At 41.5% G+C, this 20524-nt stretch overlaps 1 protein-coding gene across 1 annotated transcript in view; it reads right to left on the bottom strand.

Annotated features, from left to right (window-relative positions):
- Positions 1-667: 667 nt before the first annotated feature.
- gpr61 (G protein-coupled receptor 61) overlaps positions 668-20524 on the bottom strand; it is a 32033-nt gene continuing 12176 nt past the window's right edge. Inside the window, exon 2 of the mRNA XM_043716336.1 lies at positions 668-4351. Within this exon, the coding sequence (XP_043572271.1) occupies positions 2658-4004 (1347 nt within the window). The 5' untranslated portion in view covers positions 4005-4351 and the 3' untranslated portion in view covers positions 668-2657. The remainder of the gene's footprint in view (positions 4352-20524) is intronic.

The raw sequence follows: 20524 nt of genomic DNA, 5'->3' as shown, positions 1-20524 counted from the left end.
GATTACGACACCTACCACGGAACTGATACAGTGCAGAAGGAGATCATTTGGCCCCATTATGTCTGCACTGAATATAAAGGAACTCTTTGATGTAAATTACACCACAATTCAGCTTTAGGATAGAACATTTTCTTGAATAAAATACCATTCTTAAATATAAGGATAATGTCAGAAAGCACAAATTCACAAAAAAAGTGCAGTGGAAATCTGGAACTTTTTCTTCATAAAAGCTGTTAAATATGGGGGGTCAATCGAAAAGAAGCTTCTTGGCATGGAATGCTTGAGCTAAGTAGCCTGGTTCTGTGTTGTATATGCAAATTACGCAATCCTATACAAAACTTCCAAGATTGAACTTGATTCAATTTTTGTTGGGCAAACATTCTAAAACCAAGGCGAATAGATGGAGTTCAGCCATAGTATAAGTGAATGATGTAACAGACTCAAAAGGGCTGAGCTGTCTACTCCTGTATCAGTGTTCCAACGTCTCAATCTTCCTGTGAGAGTCTCGGCAGCGAATGTTGGCAGGCTGTTTGTCTATGGGTGGCATCACAGTCAATTCCCAAGTTGTCTTCACTTGACATGCAGGAGGGATAAAAGAGGTAAAAACAATGACTGCAGATGCTGGAAACCAGATTCTGGATCAGTGGTGCTGGAAGAGCACAGCAATTCAGGTCGATTTTTCCTGTCCTCGGATGCTGCCTGAATTGCTGTGCTCTTCCAGCACCACTGATCCAGATGCAGGAGGGATGACTGTGGGGAAGGGTGGATTTGAGGATGGAATTGAGGATGTGGTTGGTGGAATGCTGGTTAGGTTCTGCTTGGGGTAAAACCCTGACTGATCTTTAAACTCATCCTAGAGAGACAGAACAAGATTAGAGCTTTAATGTTTCCATAGTGCTAAGGCCCTATCTGAGCTGGAATGGTTCCTTGATCTTCGGGGTTGAGCTACTTCATTTGGGGTTGTGTATGACACTGGGGGATTCTGTCCTTGTCATGATGCTTTTATGTTGGGTAATGTCATATGATTGAGTGACATTAAATTAAAGACATAACATTATCAGAAACTCCAAACTAACTCTGATTAGGAATCCATTGTGGTCCATTTGTGTCAATAGTATTCTTGAGAAAGTTATTGATTTTCATCAAGCTGTTATCAAATATTAATGATAAAATACCTGATAATGAATCACTGAAAAAGCCACAATTTCTCTTTCAGAAAATTCTTCTAAATTAACAGTGAAAGCTACAAAACAGACTTCAAATCCTTCAACAGTGTCCCACAGTCATCTGACCTTTACACGCTGAATATTCAAATCTCAGGGAAGATGTGAAGCTGAAGAACAGAGTCCAAAAATTTTCATTTTCTTCTCCTCCATGAGAGAGATCTTGGCCAAGTTGTAGAAAGTATCACAATGTCAAGCACGGCTGGTCACTCTGTGTCCTGTTCTGACCTTTCCTTTAGTGGACACCATGATCTGTTAAATTCCTTAGGCCACTCACTCACTGCTTTCTGAAGCTTGGACTTTCAAACCATTGGCTTCTTGACTTATCCATTCTCCTCCTTTTAAAGCCCCCTGCAGCCCTGCCACAAGGACATCAATCTCTGGCTTTTCATTACAAGGACTGGATTTGATCGAGCAGGAAAGGAGAGTAGTAGTGTGGCTGGAACAAAGGTGCTAGCAAACTTGTCAGAGACCCAATGACAAGAAAAGAAATATGTAGAGATTTACAGAATGATTAGGGGACATTCATTTCAACCTTCCATCTTCTGCATTATGAAATGTTCAGTACATTCAAAACTCTGCTAACATATATGTCCTATTGACCCACTGCATTTGCTGAAACATATGGACCAGTTGGCAATGCCTTCCTTTTAACATTCTTACCCTTGTTTTTAAATCCCTCAGGGAATTGCTCATCTTAAACTCTTCATCTGGATCTACAACTCTCTGAGACCCCTGCACTCTGCCAATATTAGCCTCTTGAGCATCCCCAAATTTAATTGTTCCATCTTTAGACACCATGCTTGCAGTTGTTTGGGCCTCAAGCTCCATAATTTCCTCCCCAAACATCTTTGTCTTTCTGTCTCTCTATCTTAAAGGCATTTCCTAAGACAATAACTTGGGCCAAGCTTTCGTTCACCTATTCCAATATCTCATTATGTGTCCCATTTTCATCTGCTATTGCTCCTGTGAAGTGGCTGTGAATTTTCTATTATGGTAAAGATGCTTTATAAATGCAAAATTATTATTGTTATTCGACTCACCAGATCCACTCTCCAACGAGTGCCAATCTAAAACTATCCTAAACTCCTCAGTGAGGAAGCAGGCACAATGTTAAGAGACAAGTAGAATCAGTTTAAAATCTACAAACAGCAAAGGTTAGCCACCATCTTCATATATGGCCTCTAGAATGAATATTTGGCCTATTTGCAAAAGCGGATCAGTGTGTGATTGCTTCTGATAACTGATTTATAACTTTAAAGGTAACTCAAAACAGGAATCAGCTAAGATAAAGAATACAAAAGCGGATCCAGTCAAATATAAGGCTTCCTATCTGTTAGGATTAACCTTCTGTCTGGAAACAATCATGAGAGATATAACCATTTAGTGTTAACTGACATCAACCAACCGACTCATTCATTCCACAGATAGCTGTTAAGCGTCGTGTTTTGGAGATCTGCTGATTCGAATACAGCTGTTGGACATTGTAAAGTCAGTAGCTATGTGTTGTTCAAGGAATTCTGATGTTTCCTCCACAATCTGACCTGGTATCCTGAAACCCAATGCCGACTGGTCTAACTTTGGACTGGAAGCATCATAGCTAGACCTGGTTTCTGCGTTGCAACCTGTCCTCTGCAAAAACTGCATAAAGTTCTCCTCAATGGAACCTTCTCGGCTGGGCAACCGGAGGTCCTCTTCCAGAGTCTGTTTGAAGAGACAATTGAGGTGCTTGCTTAGCTCCCCTCTGATCTGTCGATTGAGGCAGCCATAAAAGAAGGGGTTGATGCTGAAGGATGTGTACCCAATCCATGTGACGATGGTTTCCCAGAGGTCCAGATGGGTCGAGCTCGTGCTCAAAACAGAATGCAAGTGAAAAGCAAAAAATGGCAACCAGCAGACGACAAACTGGCCACCAACCACGAAGAGGATGATGGCTGCCTTCCCTCCACCGAATGTCCGTTGTGGGGATGCCCTTGGCCCTCCAGAGCTGGTGACCATGGTGGACTGACTGCTGAGTGACTCTGATCTTTGCCGAGGTGTGTCCATCCAGGTGGGCAAGGGTCCGTGTTGTAGTGCTGCGACCCTGGCGACTTTGAACATGTTGCAGTAAACAATCAGGATAACTAACACTGGGAACAAGAAATAAAATAGGCCAAAGAAAATTATGAAAACCTTTTCATATATCTCTCCGCCCCATTGCCAGGCACACTGATTGTTCACGTGCCTTTGGGAATTCCAACCCAAAACTGACAGTATTGACATCAAAGTGGCTTTGATCCATATGCAGATAATGACAGACACTACCAACTTCAGTGTCATCCTTACCTCATATCTCATGGGATGTACTATGTAATAATAGCGTTCAACATTAATGGCCAGTATAGACAGTATGGATGCACTTATAAATAACATGCTTAGGAAGAGGTATATCCGGCACAAAGTGTCACCAAAAATTAAGTTGTCAAAAAGAGTGGAGCTGGACATCATCCCTAAGGGCATGAGGATTAAGACAGCTGTCAGGTCCACTACACACAAATGGAAAACAAAAACAAATTTTTTGAACAATGGGGTCCTGATAATTACAAGCATCACTGCCGTGTTCCCAATTATTCCGACCAGGTCAACCAACAGCATGAAGAAGAGACCTATTGATTGAGAAACGAGATCTCTGTCCTTGGGCACGAGACTTTGATTGAAGTGGATGGATGTAGGAGAGACTTTATGCTGTCTTCCTGGAGTGGAAGCATTCCACGCCCATTCCACAGAAACTGGAGCATCCATGAGTGTGTAGGGTGATGCAAGGATGGAGACCCTAAATCTCTTCTTCCTAGTCCATCGCCCATCCTCTTTTGGGATAGGGAGTTACTCGTTGGTAGATTTATTTTTCTAACCATGCAAACCTTGCCTAGCCATCAGCATCAAACAATTAGTTGTTTTGCACATTTCAGATCAAATAGGTTTAGATGGAATATTTGCCTCCAATTTGTGGTTTGTATTAGCTTTCATTACCAACCAGCATAACTAGCAAAGACTTGGCACATGTCCTCCATTTATGTCTCCTTCCTGCATTGTCTTGTAAACATTAAGTTCACAGCGTCCATTTCCCACTTCTTCAGCATCATAAAAACCTGTAGAAATAAAAAAAGTGAAAAGAATTAAGTCTGTCCAGATGTAGATGACTGGTTCTGATTTTGCTGTACAATTACTGGTCCAACTTTGAAAATGCTCTTGTCAGGGAACTTTGGTTTGCCAGGTCTGAGTTATGGAAATTTAGGAGCTGCATCCATTGAACAATCAAGGGATCAAGGGTCTACTTTTTACAAATTAATTTGTGGGATGTGGGTCTCACTGGCTGAAGAACATAGAACAGTACAGCACAGGAACAGGTCCTTCAGCCCACCATGTCTGTGCTGACCATGAGGCCATTCTAAACTAATCTCATCTGCCTGCACATGGTCCATATCCCTCTATCCCTTGCCTGTCCACATGTCTGTCGAAATGCCTCTTAAATGTTGCTGTCATATCTGCTTCTACCACCTTCCTTAGAAACATGTTTCAGGCACCTACCACCGTCAGGCTTAAAAATCTTCCTTCGCACATCTCTTTTAAACTGCCCCGACTCACTTTAAACCTACGCCCCCTAGTGTTTGATATTTCCACCCTGGGAAAAAGACAACAATTATCCACTCTCTCCATGCATCTTATAATTTTATATATTTCTATCCCCCAACTTCTCCTTATTGCTAATACACTCCAATCCAGGCAACATCCTGGTAAACCTCTTTTGTACCCTCTCCAAAGCCCCTACATCCTTCCTATTGTGTGGTGACCAGATATGAACACAATGCTTCAAATATGCCTGACTGAAGTTTTATGCACTGCATTATGATTTGTCAATTTTTATAATCAATGCCCTGACCGATGAAAGCAAGCACACTGTATGCCTTCTTTATCACCTTATCCACTTGTCAGTCAGACAAAGAGTAATAGAAACATACAGCACAGAAACAGATCCTTTGGTCCAAATTGTCCGTGCCAACCAGATATCTTAAAAACATCTAGTCCCATTTGCCAACATTTGGCCCATATCCCTCTAAACCCTTCTAATTCATATACCCATTCAGATGCCTTTTAAATGTTGTAATTGTACCAGCCTCCACCACTTCCTCTGGCAGCTCATTTCATACACACACCACCTTCTGCGTGAAAAAGTTGCCCTTTAGTTCCTTTTAAATTCTTTCCCCTCTCACCTTAAACCTATGCCCTCTAGTTTTGGACTCTTCACCCCAGGGGAAATGCCTTCTCTGTTTACCCTATCTATGCCTCTATAAGGTCACTCCTCAGCCTCCAATGCTCCAGGGAAAATAACCCCAGCCTCTATTCAGCCTCTCCCTATAGCTCAAATCCTCCAACCCTGGCAACATCCTTGTAAATCTTTCCTGAATCCTTTCAAGTTTTACAACATCCTTCCGAAAGCAGAGAGATGGGATTTGCACGCAGTATTCCAAAAGTGGCCTAACCAATGTCCTGTACAGCTGCAACATGACTTCGCAAATCCTATTCTCAGTATACTGACCAATAAAGGAAAGCATACCAAATGCCTTCTTCACTATCCTATCTACCTGCAACTCCACTTTCAAGGAATTATGAACCTACACTCCAAGGTCTCTTTGTTCAGTAATGGTCCCCAGGACCTTACCATTAAGTGTTTAAGTCTTGTCCTGATTTGCCTTTCCAAAATACAGCACCTCACATTTATCTAAATTAAATTCCATCTGTCACTCCTCAATCCATTGGTCTATCTGATCAAGATGCTGCTATACGCTGAGGTAACCTTCTTTGTTGTCCCCTACACATCCAATTTTAGTGTCATCTTCAAACTTACTAACTGTGCCTCGTATGTTCACATCCGAATCATTATAAATGACAAAAAGCAGTGGACCCAGCACCATCCTTGTGGCATACTGCTGGTCACAAGCCTCCAGTCTGAAAAGCAATCCTCCACCACCCCTCCCTCACCTCTGTCTTCTACCTTTGAGCCAATTCTGAATCCCAAATAGTTAGTTCTCCTAGTCCATGTGATCTAACCTTGCTAACCAGCCTACCATGGTGAACTTTGTCAAATGCCTTACTGAAGTCCATATAGATCACATCCACCACTTTGCCCTCAACAATCCTCTTTGGTATTTCTTCAAAAAACAATCAAGTTCATGAGACACAATTTCCCATGCACAAAACCATGTTGATTACCCCTAATCAGTCCTTGTGTTGCTGTTTTCGGGGAGCTATGGACGTGCACCCCAAGATCTTTCTGTATATCAATGCTCCTAAGGTTCCTGCCATTTACTGTATACCTTCCTCTTACATTTGACTTCCCAAAATGCATCACTTTACACTTGTTCAGATTAAATGCTATCTACCATTTCTCTGCCCAACTTTCCTATATATCCTGCGGTATCCTTTGATAATCTTCCTCACTAACCACAAATTCACCAATTTTATTGTCATCTGCAAAATTACTAATCAGCCAACCAACATTTTCATCCAAATCATTTATATAAATTACAAATATTAGAAGTCCCATCACTGATCCTTATGGAATACCATTGGTCACAGATCTCCAGTTAGAAAAACACTCTTCCACAACTACCTTCTATCATCTATCAACAAGCCAATTTTATATCCAACTTACCAATGCACCATGGATCCCATGTGACTTAATTGTCTGGACCAACCTATCATGAGGGACCTTATCAAATGATTTAATAAAGTCCATGTAGACAACATTCACCCCCATATCCCCAAATTATCTTTGTCACTTCCTCAAAAAACACAATCAAATTTGTGAGACAAGACTGCCCCCACACAAAGCCATGCTGCCTATCTCTAATAAGCCCATTCTTTTCCAACTGCAAGTAAATCCTCTTTCTAGTAGTCTTCTCCAATAATTTCCCAACCACTGATATAAGGCTCACCGGCCTATAATTTCCTGGATTATCCCTGTTTTCCTTCTTTAACAAAGGAACAACTTCAGCTACTGTCTAGTCTGCTCAGACCACATCTGTGGCTAAAGAGGATACAAAGATCTCAGTTAAGGCCTCAGCAATCTCCTCCCTTGCTTCTCTCAGTAGCATGGGATATATCCCATTAAGCCCTGGGGGCTTATTTACCTTAATGTTTTTCAAGACACCCAACACTTAATACCTTTCTTAATTCAACATGACTTAGAATATCAACATATACCTCCTAATCTTACCATCATCCATGTCCTTTTCCTTGGGGAATCCTTATTTGAGAAACGATGTACTGACATTGGAGGGCATACCGAGGAGGTTCACTACATTGATTCTAGAGTAGAGAGGGTTGGTTTATGAGGAGACACTGAGTAGACTGGGACTATACTTGATTAGATTAGATTCCCTACAATGTGGAAACAGGTCCTTCGGCCCAACTAGTCCACACCAACCCTCCAAAGAGTAACCCGCCCTGACCCATCCCCCCTAACTCATGCACCTGACTCTACGGGTAATTTAGTATGACCAATTCACCCTAACCTGCACATCTTTGGACTGTGGGAGGAAACCGGAGCACCCGGAGGAAACCCACGCAGACACGGGGAGAATGTGCAAACTCCACACAGACAGTCGCCCGAGGCTGGAATCGAACCCAGGTCCCTGGCGCTGTGAGACAGCAGTGCTAACCACTGAGCTAACGTGCTGCCCCAGTTGTTGGAATTTAGAAGAATAACGGGGGATCCTAAAGAAACATATAAAATAATGAAGGGAATAGATAAAATAAAAGCAGGGAGATTGTTTCCTCTAACAGGTGAAACTAGAACTAGGGACATAGCCTCAAAATAAGGGGGAGCGGATTTCAGACAGAGTTGAGGAGGAACCTCTTCACCCAAAGGGTTGTGAATCTGTGGAATTCCCTCCCCAGTGAAGCAGTTGAGGCTACTTTGTTGATTGTTTTTAAGGCAAAGATAAATAGATTTTTGAACAGTAAAGGAATTAAGAGTTATAGTGAGAGGGTGGTAAGTGGAGCTGAGTCCATGAAAAGGTCAGCTATGATCTTATTGAATGGTGGAGCCAGCTCGAGGGGCCAGGGGCCTACTCCTGCTCCTGGTTCTTATGAATACGGAATTAGGTACTCATTAGCAAAACTACCTGGCATTCTGGATGGTAGGTTCAGTGACATTACCACTACAACACTATCTGTGGCTTTTACTATTTATAAAAAATGTTCCACGAGGAATGCTCCCTTGCAAATTGGGTCATTGAGCATATCATGAAATTTGAGTGGGGCAGGGTCACTCATTTTCTGATGCCTCAAAGCCTTTCCACCACCTCAGAAGTGCAGTGGAATGCTTTTCATTTCTCTGAATCGACCTAATTCTGGGGAATGAAGCTGGATATGTGTTAAGGTGGCGCTGAAGCAGCATCTTTGTGATAGCAATCACAACACCATAAGTTTTTAAGTTTATTATGGGAAAAGAAAAAAGATCTGTAAAAACAAGGGTTGAATTGGGGAGAAGGCAGATTTCATTAAAATAATGTAGGACTAGGCCAAAATACACTGGGAAAGATTACTTTTGGGTAACTCTCAGGGGATGTAATGGGGGGAGTGGGGGTAGTGGTGTGGTTTGCAGTTGGAGGTGTGCAAAAAGGAATTTAAAACATACAAGCCCTATATGTTCCCTTTAGTATGAAATGTAGGAGCAACCAGCCCAGAGGACCCTGGATGTCTTGGAACATTCAGATCTGAATTAAAAGGAAAAAAAAGGCATATAACAGATACAAAGGGATCAAGTGAACAGAGGGCCTAGTAGAGTATAGATTGTGCAGGATAGAGAGGGAGCGTCTTACAACAGCAATTAGGAGAGCAAAGAATTGGCATGAAGAAACACTGGGCAAGGTTAGAGAGATTTCCAAGAAATTTTATAAGTAGATTTAAGAGGAAGAAAATAACCAGGGATAAAGTACAGCTCATTAAGAACCAAAGGGGAAATCTGTGTTTGAAGCTGAAGGACATTGATACAAACACTCTATATCTCTCTTCACTCTGGAAAAGGACGATTTAGTTAAAGATTTTGGGAAAATGGACCGTGAGCAGATTGACACAGGGAGTGAGGCCGGTTTAAAAGCGGCAAATCCCTAATTGCATCCCAGACTGCTGTGGGAGATAAGGGAGAAAATCACCAGCACCCTGACTCAAATGTTTAATTCCTCACTGACTGCAAGGAAGGTGTCAGAGAACTGAAGGACAGCTAATGTGATTCCACTTTTCAAGAAGGATGGTATAGGTAAAGCAAGGAATTACAGACCAGTGAGTCTCACTACAGTGATTGAGAAACTATTAGAGAAATTTCTGAAGGAAAGAATGAATCTCCATTTTGGGGAGTTAAGGTTTTATCAGAGATAGTCAGTATGGGTTTGTCAGAGGGATGTCATACCTAACAAATTTGACTGAAGTTTTCAAGGAGATGACCAAGTATGTAGATAAAGGTAGTGTAATTGATGGAACTTATATGGATTTCAGCAAGGTCTTTGACAACGTTTCACATGGGAGACTGACAAAGAAGGTAAAAGCAACAGGATCCAGGTAACTTGGCAAGTTGGATCCAAAGTTGTCTTTGTGGTAGGAGACAGAGGGTGGTAAAAGGATGTTTGTGTAACTGAAGGCGAGTATCCAGTGGCACCCCATTGGGATCAGTGCTTTAGTTTCTTATTGTTTGTGATGTATGTAAACAATATGGAAGAAAATGTAGAGCAGGACATGGTGATAAGTAAGTTTGCAGATGATATAAAGATTGTTGATGATTGACACTGAGGAGGAGGCTCTTAGGTTAAGTGTGATGTGAAGTACTTCAGAAGAAGTAACCAGACAAGGGAGCATTCAGTGAATGGTAGGACACTAGGACATTCAGAGGAACATAGGGAACATGGAGTGCTTGTCCACAGATCTCTGAAGACAGGCAGGTAACAGGGTAATTAAGAAGGCATTCTGAACACGCCTTTATCGATTAAGGCATATATTATAAGAGCAGGGAGTTTATATTGGAGCTGTACAAAACAGCTGGGATACACCACACAGTGGAAAACTCCTGCAACACTTAAGAAGCTTGACACTTTGAACGAATGAATTAGGAACTGATTGATTAGAACCCAAATACCATGTTAGACATTCACATCTTCACCCAGTATGGCAGCAGTGTGTCATATCTTTGACAGCAGCTCCCAAACTCACAATCTCTACCACCTAGATGACAAAGGGTAGCCAGTATATGGGAACCACATCACTGCAAATTCCTCTCCAAGTCACTCACCATCCAGACTTGGAACCAAATCCTCGCTGTTACTGAGTCAAGATGCTGGAACTCCCTGCCTAACAGTACTGCGAGTATATCTGCACAAACCAAACTGCAGCCGATCAAGAAGGCAGCTCATTACCTCTTTGTCAAGGGCAATTTCACAACAAAAAAGAGAAATTAACCAAAAAGAGGTAACCTTCTTCTATCTTCAATCTTAAACAACATCTTGCACCATGAGCCTTGACTTACAGCGTACTAGTTCCAAAGACATCATCTGAGAACAGATAGATCAAAATGATAAACCTTTGTGAAAGGTTAGTTCCAACTGCAGCAGTGTGTGTCTTTTGTTAAAGGATCAAAGAGTTTATTTCTTTGAATTTAATTAGCATCATTGCAATTTTGATCAAAAAGAGTTGGTTTGTCTCCATTGTTCAGAATTGTGTTGATGCAAATCTGCACATTGTCCTTCACTCCCACCAGATAATCAAGACTGAAGCTGCATTTAGAAATTAGATTACAAATTCACAGTGCATGGAGTAAATATGCCATTCTCCCACTTTAATTGGATGAGTACTACATTTGCAAAAAAATTATTTTCAAAGTGCAGGCATTGTTGGGAAATCTGGTTTAACCCAAGCTGCCCTAAGCAACTGGTGATGGGTCTTGTATTTCAACTATGTGAAGCCTGATAAAGCTAAAGGGTTTTATTACTTCAGAGGACCGATTAGAAAATCAACACAGGACAGGAGACATATATGGACCAGACCAGGTAAGGGCAATAGTTCGTATTTTGTTACAGTCAATAACAAAACAAGTTTAGTGTTTTCACACTCACTTTTACTGACAACAGCTTTAAATTTACCATTATTATGAAATTGTCAAAATACTATTGCTGGATCTGAACTCATCTTTCATCAATGATTTGGATGTGAACACAGGAGGTACAGTTAGTCAGTTTGCAGATGACACCAAAATTGGAGGTGTAGTGGACAACAAAGGTGGTTACTTCAGCATATAACAGGATCTTGCTCAGATGGACCAATGGGCCAAGCAGTGGCAGATTGAGTTTAATTTAGACAAATGTGAGTTGCTGCATTTTGGAAAGGCAAATCAGGGCAGGACTAATACGCTTAATCTAAGGTCCTGGAGAATGTTGCTGAACAAAGAGACCTTGAAGTGCATGTTCATAGTTCCTTGAAAGTGGAGTTGCAGGTAGATAGGATAGTGAAGAAGGTGTTTGGTATATTTTCCTTTATTGGTCAGATTATTGAGAATTGGAATTGGGGTTCATGTTGTAACTGCACAGGATAGTGATTAGGCCACTTTTGAAATACTGTGTGCAATTCCTGTCTCCCTGATATAGGAACGATGTTGTGCAACTTGAAAGGGTTCAGAAAAGATTTACAAGGATGTTGCCAGGGTTGGAGGGTTTGAGCTATAGGGAGAGGCTGAATAGGTTGGAGCTATTTTCTCTGGACCATCAGAGTCTGAGAGGTGACATTGTAGAGGTTTATAAAATCATGAGGGGCATGGATGGGGTGAATAGACAAGGTTTTTTTCTCTGGGGTGGGGAGTCCAAAACTAGAGGACATAGGTTTAAGATGAAAGAGGAAAGATTTTAAAAGGGTGTAAGGGGCAACTTTTTCATGCACAGGGTGGTGTGACACAAAGCTGGGTGGCAGGGTGAAATGTGAGGAGGATGTTAGGAGAATACAGGGTGACCAGGACAGGCTAGGTGAGTAGACAGATGCATGGCAGATGCAGTTTAATGTGGATAAATGTGTGGTTATCCACTTTAGTAGCAAGAACAGGAAGACAGATTACTACCTAAATGGAGTCAAGTTAGGTAAAGGGGCAGTACAACGAGGTGTTCTTGTACATCAGTCAATGAAGGTAAGCATGCAGGTACAGCAGGCAGTGAAGAAAGCTAATAGCATGCTGGCCTTCATAACAAGAGGAGTTGAGTAAAGAAGCAAAGAGGTCCTTCTGCAGCTGTACAGGGCCCTGGTGAGACCGCACCTGGAATATTGTGGTCTCCAAATTTGAGGAAAGACATTCTGGCTATTGAGGGAGTGCAATGTAGGTTCACGAGGTCAATTCCCGGAATGGTGGGACTATCTTACGCTGAAAGATTGGAGTGACTGGGCTTGTATACACTTGAGTTTAGAAGGCTGAGAGGGGATCTGATTGAGATGTATAAGATTATTAAAGGATTGGACACTCTGGAGGCAGGAAGCATGTTTCTGCTGATGGGTGAGTCCCGAACCAGAAGACACAGCTTAAAAATAAGGGGAAGGCCATTTAGAACAGAGTTGAGGAGAAACCTCTTCACCCAGAGAATGGTGGGTGTATGGAATGCTCTGCCCCAGAAGGCAGTGGAGGCCAAGTCTCTGGATACTTTCAAGAAGGAGCTGGATAGAGCTCTTAGGGATAGTGGGATCAAGGGTTATGGGGATAAGGCAGGAACAGGATACTGATTGTAGATGATCAGCCATAATCATAATGAATGGTGGTGCTGGCTCGAAGGGCAGAATGGTCTACTCCTGCACCTATTTTCTATTATCTATTGTGTACAGAGTGAGCTGCCAAAGGAAGGGGTGGAGGCTGGTACATCTGGACATCTGGATGGGTAAATGAATAAGAAAGGTTTGGGAGTATATGGGTTAAATGCTGGCAAATGGGACGGGATTTATTTTGGATATCTGGCCAGCATGGACGAGTTGGACCAAAGTTTCTGTTACCATGCTATACATCTCTATGACTTTATGACATTATCAGATTAATTGCCTGGGAACATAACCACTGCACATCCATACCCAGGAAGAAGCTAAAGGTTTTCTGGGACCTTCTACATTAATGAGTTAGTAATACTGATGGTTTTGACATCCAAAAAGGTAAAAGTAGAGTATCAGTGTCAGGAGAAGTAAATTGAAAAAAAGTTTCTGGAACAAAGATGTTGCACAGAAGCTTAATTTTCTGAGATGTAACAAAGGGCCTAGTTTTATGACTGAGTTCAAACTGTGGCTTCTTTTTGTGAAAACACTCATTGTCTGAATGCTGCTGGCTTCAGATGGGTTATGTCTTTGCCCATTTATAGGCTAAGGACAGCACTGTGTATTGATAAAACATCAACGAGGATTTTATAAGGCATCAACTGCGTCTTCTGAATTTTCCACATGATGTTACAACATCTGGCCTCCCATTTTTCAGCAGTAAAATCTCACTCAAGTAGTTATTGGGTTAAAGGGATCAACAGGTACGTGGAGAAAGTGGGAACAAAGTTCTCAGTTGGATGATCAATTATGATCATATTGAATGGCAGGGTGGGCTCGAAGGGTCGAATGACCTACCCTTGCTGCTGTTTTTTATGTTTCTATGTCTCTACACTTTTCTGCCCACAGGGCCACCTGACACCATCGTAGGGAGTTACACTTATGGCACTCCTCAGGTTAACTCTTTCAGATCCTTTTATACCTGGATACAACATTGGACAGTTCCCCAATAGGAGAAAGTGAGGACTGCAGATGCTGGAGACCAGAGTCGAGAGTGTGGTGTTGGTAAAGCATAGCAGGTCAGGCAGCTTCCGAGGAGCAGGGGAATTGATGTTTCAGGCAAAAGCCCTTTGTCAGGAGGGCTATTCCAGCACCACACTCTTGACACAGTTCCCCAATAGCGTTGGTTGTTTTTTTTGTTGTGACTGACAGCCATAGGGATCTCAAGGTGGTGAGATACCGATCAAGGTATATTCACTCAGCCTAGAATGGGGATTGAGTTTGCTACACTTTGTGTTTTCTAGGAGATTAAGTGCCTGAGTATAACCCATGATGTGGCGATTTGTATGCTTCTATATTTCTAATAACCAGGGCCGCCTTCTGGAAACATGAAGCTTCTATTCCTTTTCAGTAAATTGGATAACAGAGTTTCCTTAACATCCATCTGATTTAACACTTTCTCTGAAGGACAACATTTCCAACAGCATAGTGTTCCCTGAGTCCAGTATTGGAGCATTGGCTCAGGGTTCAAGTGGAGTCTGATCACGCTTTCAGTACACAGGCTTGACATATGTTTCACAGAAAGACACGACAGAGGTAGTTTGAAAATACATAGGATAGAACACAGAAAATAGTCTTGTTTGGCAAAAAGAAGAGGCAATTATCAAGATGTGGCTTACATGTGCAGATCCACTCTAGATTTCGTTATTCTTCAGAGTGTGAGTGTCATTTTGCAAGACAGAGGTAAAAGGGATGAATGGTTGGCATAATGGCAAAGGCAGCTATAAACAGTTCCTAATGCAATGCCAGCAGTATTGCGGATTCTGAGTTGATCAAGATCAGGAACCAATGACGGATATGTCAAAAATAACACAACTAATGCTGTTCAGTAGCTTCAATCTGCTTCCTATTTATTTGGGGCCACAGAATTAAATTAGTCAATTCTGACATTGAGCTAGAAATCACACAAAATTTTTAAATTAAAAGTATCTGAACTTCTGCATTTGTCCCAAACTGGACCTAATTTGGGAATGTTTGATGGGGAAAACGTAGAGGTGTATGGGTCTGTATCTAACCCCGTGCTGTCTCTGTCCTGGGAGTTTTGTTTGCAGACAATGTAGATGAAGTTTTAATCTGTATCTAACACTGTTCTATACTTGTCCTGGGAGTGTTTTATGACTACAGTGTGGGTGGTTATTTAATGAGCATCTAACCTCATGCTAAACATTGCCTGGGATTTTGAAAAGGGCTAGTGTAGGGGGAAGCTTTACATTGTATCTAACCTTGTACTGTACATATTATGAATTTAATCCTGTGCTGTTGCTGTCCTGAGAATGTTTGATGGGGACAGTATCAACTGAGCTTTAATTTCAATGTAAAAGAGTAGTAGGAGATTTGCTTTCAGTTTACTTTCTGTTTAAAAGAGAAGATGGAGCTTTACTCTGTATCTAACCTATGCTGTCCCAGTCTGAGGAATGTTTGATGGGGACTGTGTAGACAGAGCTTTACTCTCAATCTATAGACTCACATGCATTTACTGAACTGAAGGAGGCCATTCAGCCCATTGTGTCAACACTTGTCAACAAAGATCCAACCACACAAATCCCATTTTCTAGCATTTGCCCCATAGCCTTGGAGGCTATGGCAATGCAAGTGAATATCTAAATAATGCATAATGTTATGAGAGATTCTGGCTCAACCACCTTTTCCAGACTCCCACCACTGTCTGAGTGAAAACCATTCTCCTCAACCCTCCTTTTATCTTTCCATCTATTACCTTAAATCTATGCCACCTGACTATTGAACCTTTTAGTAATGGATAAAAGTGCCTTCTATCCACTCACAATCTTTTAATGTTTATCAGGTCCTGTCTCAACCTTCACTGTTCCATGGAAAACAACCGCAGTCCATCCAATCTTTCCTCATAGCTCAGCCCCCACCCCCAACACAGGCACCATCTTCTCTGTACTATCTTGAGTGCAACCACATCCTTCCTAAAATGTGGTAACCAGAACTGCACAATGTACTCCAGTTGGAGCCTAGCCAGCATTTCCAGCTGTTGTCCTCTATGCCTTGACTAATAAAGGCAAGTGTTCCATATGCCATTTTAATCACCTCATCCCCCTGTTCTGCTACATTTTAAAGGTTGTAGCTATCCCTTTGATCATAAGTACTTTCCATGCTCCTACAATTCAGAATGTAATCTCATGCTTTGTCAGTGTTCCCAAACACATTGCCTCACAGCTTTCCCAGGTTGAATTCCATTTTGCTCTGCTCTGCCTACCTGCCTACCTGCCTAACAGAACATTGCTATGTTCAGTTTGCAGCCATCCTACTCACTATTCAGCATTTATAGTGTCATATTTTAATCATCCGAATCATAACCCCTACGTTTAAGTCCAAATTATTAATGTACACCACAAACAGGAATTGCCCCAGCACCAAACCTCATGGAACCAGACTTCCAGTCACTAAAACATCCTTCTACCATCACTCTTTACTTCCTGCCTCTCATCTCCTCCTCCTCGGATGCTGCCTGACCTGCTGTGCTTTTCCAGCAGCACACTCTCGACTTCCAGCCTGCTCTACCATTCAATAAAATCATCGATGATCCTACATTCTTCACATCCACTTTCTTGGATTTTCCCCTTAACTCTTGATTCCCCGACTGATTAAGAACGGATCCATCCCAGCCTGGCCTGCACAACTCTTTGTGGCAAGGAGTTCTAAAGTCTCCAGCCAGCAATGCCCACACCACACAAAATGAAAAAAAATTAAAATTCACAACCCTCAAATTCCTCCTCATTTCAGTCTTAGATTTGTGCTGCTATATTCTGAGAGTGTGCCCACTGGTCTTAGTCTCTCCTATGAGCAGTAACATTCCCTTATAGGAATTTCAGAGCATTGGAATAAGAGAAGGCCATTCAGCCCCTCAAAATAGTTCTCTGATTCCTTGAACAATATTGCAATCTGCACCCGCTTCTTCTCTCCCCCTTTTTAAAATCTCATCTGAAAACCTCCTACATCCAGGCATATTGAGCTAAGCCTGCCCACCTTTCAACCAAGTCCCAGTCAAAACTGTGATATCTTACTTCCATGTGTCTATCTGTGTTCGCAGCTAGTTTGTCTTATTCCTCAGGCTCCTTGAATTAAAATATAATCCAAATAGCCTTGGCTCATTCCTTTGTTATCAAGCCTGTGCATTCCCCGCCTTCCAAACTCAGTGAGTATTTTAACTTGTAATTCCATCTCAGTTCCCTCACCTCTAAACTACTTGTCAGGATCCCATCCACTTGCCAATTTAGTTTAAATCTATGTTGTATGTGCCCTGGGAGTGTTGGATAGGGACACTCCTGATGATATATCTCTCCATAACTCTCAGCACAGTTAATTTGATCACTCTCACCTATACCTTTCATATTCTAATATTCCAAATATAAGAACATATTAAACAAAGGACATTTTAAGTGTCACACTGAAGGCTGGACTAATAATCCAAGAGTATGAAAGCAAAATACTTCATATAGAGAAAATATGGAATAAAATTAGAAAATTCTAGAGAAACTCAGCAATTCTGGTAGCATCTGCAGAGAGAGGAACAGAGTTAATGGTTCAAGTTCCATGACCCATCTTTGGAACTTCATATCATGTTAAAAAAAACTGCCATCCTTCAGCAATTAATATGTGACTCCAGTCCCACAGTAATGTGATTGATTCTTAACTATCTCCTAAACTGGCTGGCATCATCAAACCCACACCACCTTCTGAAGGGCAATTTGGGTCAGTCCCGCTTGCTGGGATGCTGAGAATAACGTGTGTATCAGAAATTAAAATCAAGCAACAATATTTTCTAATGGGTTGAAGTAAGCAACTTCACTAAAGAGATTTCTTTCAGTAAAGGTCTGTGAAGTTTCCAAGTAATCAGTACTATTACAAAACCTGGAGTGGTTAAAATGCCATTTGGTTGTGTCTCAGTGAACGTTTACAGCCCTAAAAATACCATGTTCCTGATAACATTTCTCTGTGCAGTGATTCCTACCTTTTCTCACATCCTACCTTTCTTTCAGAAACCTAGGGCTCAACTTTACCTGTAACTCTAATCCCTTCCCTGGCCATTTCTGTCCATTTCCTTGCCATAAAATTTGGCCAGATTGTGCAAACACAATTAAATATAACACAGGGTCTTTAGTTCCTTTTCTGCCGTCCTCATGTTGCACTTTCTATCATCCATCTGCGCGTTATGATTTTAAGCCTCCCTCTTTGATATCGAACACTGACCTTGTCAGCCTCTGTACATGCACACGCATGATCTTTCCAAAAATGAAAAGGCATTGTAAGATATGGTTTGTGAGAGAAAATGAAAGTGCGAGTCACAGAGCAGTAGGGAGAGACAAAATTAAAGAGGAGGTAAATGAGAAAATAAATGTGACAAACAAAAGAAAGAAATTAAATACAATGTAGGGAGGAGTACAGATATGGACTACCAATCTTTGCTGTATTCATAAAGAGTTAGCAGCATAACGGTAAAGTTACTGGATTGGTAATCCAATGACATAGTCTATTTCACTGTGTGATGAAAGCTGTGATTTATATACATTAACAGCACATGTTTTAGAGTTTGGATATTTGGCATATGGGTGCTGGCCTATTTTTATGAAAGAATTTAAAATTAACTAGATCAGTCTTTCTGGAACCAGGATTTTAAACCAGTGTGTGACTCTGAGAGTGTTATTGGAGTCTAGGACCAGAGAGAGAAAACATCAACCCCTTGGCTTAGTGAAATCTAGGATGAGCATATTTTTTTTAAAACAAAAGGTTTTCAAACATTCAAAAGATACTTGAATGAAGTCAGAAACAAGATTAATTTCTTCTAGAAAGTTTGGCGAAGGAAATAAGTTATCATAGTGAAAGATTGTAGTTTGTGAAACTTCCAGACCAAGAGTGTTTGATTAGAATCTGCAGAATATTAATAGACTGAAAGTCTAAGCTCTCAGTTATGTGAATATTCGAGGCAAATATAGAAAAATAGAAAATAGGAACAGGAGTAGACTACTCAGCTATTTTCATCTGCTCCACCATTCAATATGACCATGTCTGATCATCCAATTCAGAAGCTTTTGACACTTATTTGATCCCTTTAGTCCTAAGAACTATATTTAATTCCTTTTTGAAAGTATTCAATGCTTTGGCCACAACCAATTTCTGTGGCACAGAATTCCACAGGCTCTCCACTCTCTGGGTAAGCAGTCCTAAATGATCTTTCCCGTATACTTAGGCTGTGACCCCTTGTTTTAGTCCTGTTAGAATTTTATAGGTTTCTATAAGATCCTCCCCCATTCTTCTAAACTCCAGTGAATATAGTCCTAACTGATCCAATCTCTCATCAAAAGTGTGATGCTGGAAAAGCACAGCAAGTCAGTCAGCATCGAGGAGCAGGAGAATCAATGTTTTGGGCATAAGCCCTACATCAGGAATGATCCAATCTCTCTTCATATGTCAGTCCTACCATCTCAGGAATCAGTCAGTAAACTTTGATTGCAATCTCTCCACAGCTAGAACACTTTTCCTCAGATAAGGAGACCAAAGCTGTACATAACATACTCCATTTGAAATCTCATCAAGGCCCTATACAATTGCAGGAAGATATACCTGTTCATGTACTCAAATCCCTTCGCTATGAAGGCCATCATACCATTTGTGTTCTTCATTGCCTTTCAGTAACTGGTGTACAAGGACACTCAGATCTTGTTGCACCTCAGATCTTGTTGGACTGGTAAGCTAGAAGAGATACCTGTTAGGAAGGAAGATGTGTTGGACATTTTGAACAACTTGAGGATAGACAAGTCCCCGGGCCCTGACGGGATATATCCTAGGATTATGTGGGAAGCAAGAGAGGAAATTGCAGTACCGTTGGCAATGATCCTCTCGTCTTCACTGGCAACGGGGGTGGTACCAGGGGACTGGAGAGGAGCGAATGTTGTGCCCCTGTTCAAAAAAGGGAATAGCTATAACCCCGGGAATTACACGCCTGTTAGTCTTACTTCTGTGGTAGGCAAAGTAATGGAAAGGGCACTGAGGGATAGGATTTATGAGTATCTGGAAAGACACTGCTTGATTAGGGACAGCCAGCACGGATTTGTGAAGGGTAGGTCTTGCCTTACAAGTCTTATTGAATTCTTCGAGGAGGTGACCAAGCATGTGGATGAGGGAAGAGCAGTGGATGTAGTGTACATGGATTTTAGTAAGGCATTTGATAAGGTTCCCCATGGTAGGCCTATGCGGAAAGTCAGGAGGCATGGGATAGAGGGAAATTTGGCCAATTGGATAGAAAACTGGCTAACCAGTCGAAGGCAGAGAGTGGTGGTAGATGGTAAATATTCAGCCTGGAGCCCAGTTACAAGTCGAGTTCCGCAGGGATCAGTTCTGGGTCCTCCGCTGTTTGTAATTTTTATTAATGACTTAGATGAGGGAGTCGAAGGATGGGTCAGTAAATTTGCAGA

Source organism: Chiloscyllium plagiosum, chromosome 26, assembly GCF_004010195.1.
Source record: "Chiloscyllium plagiosum isolate BGI_BamShark_2017 chromosome 26, ASM401019v2, whole genome shotgun sequence".
Lineage (NCBI taxonomy): Eukaryota > Metazoa > Chordata > Chondrichthyes > Orectolobiformes > Hemiscylliidae > Chiloscyllium > Chiloscyllium plagiosum.
This window is presented reverse-complemented; position numbering and strand designations above follow the sequence as displayed.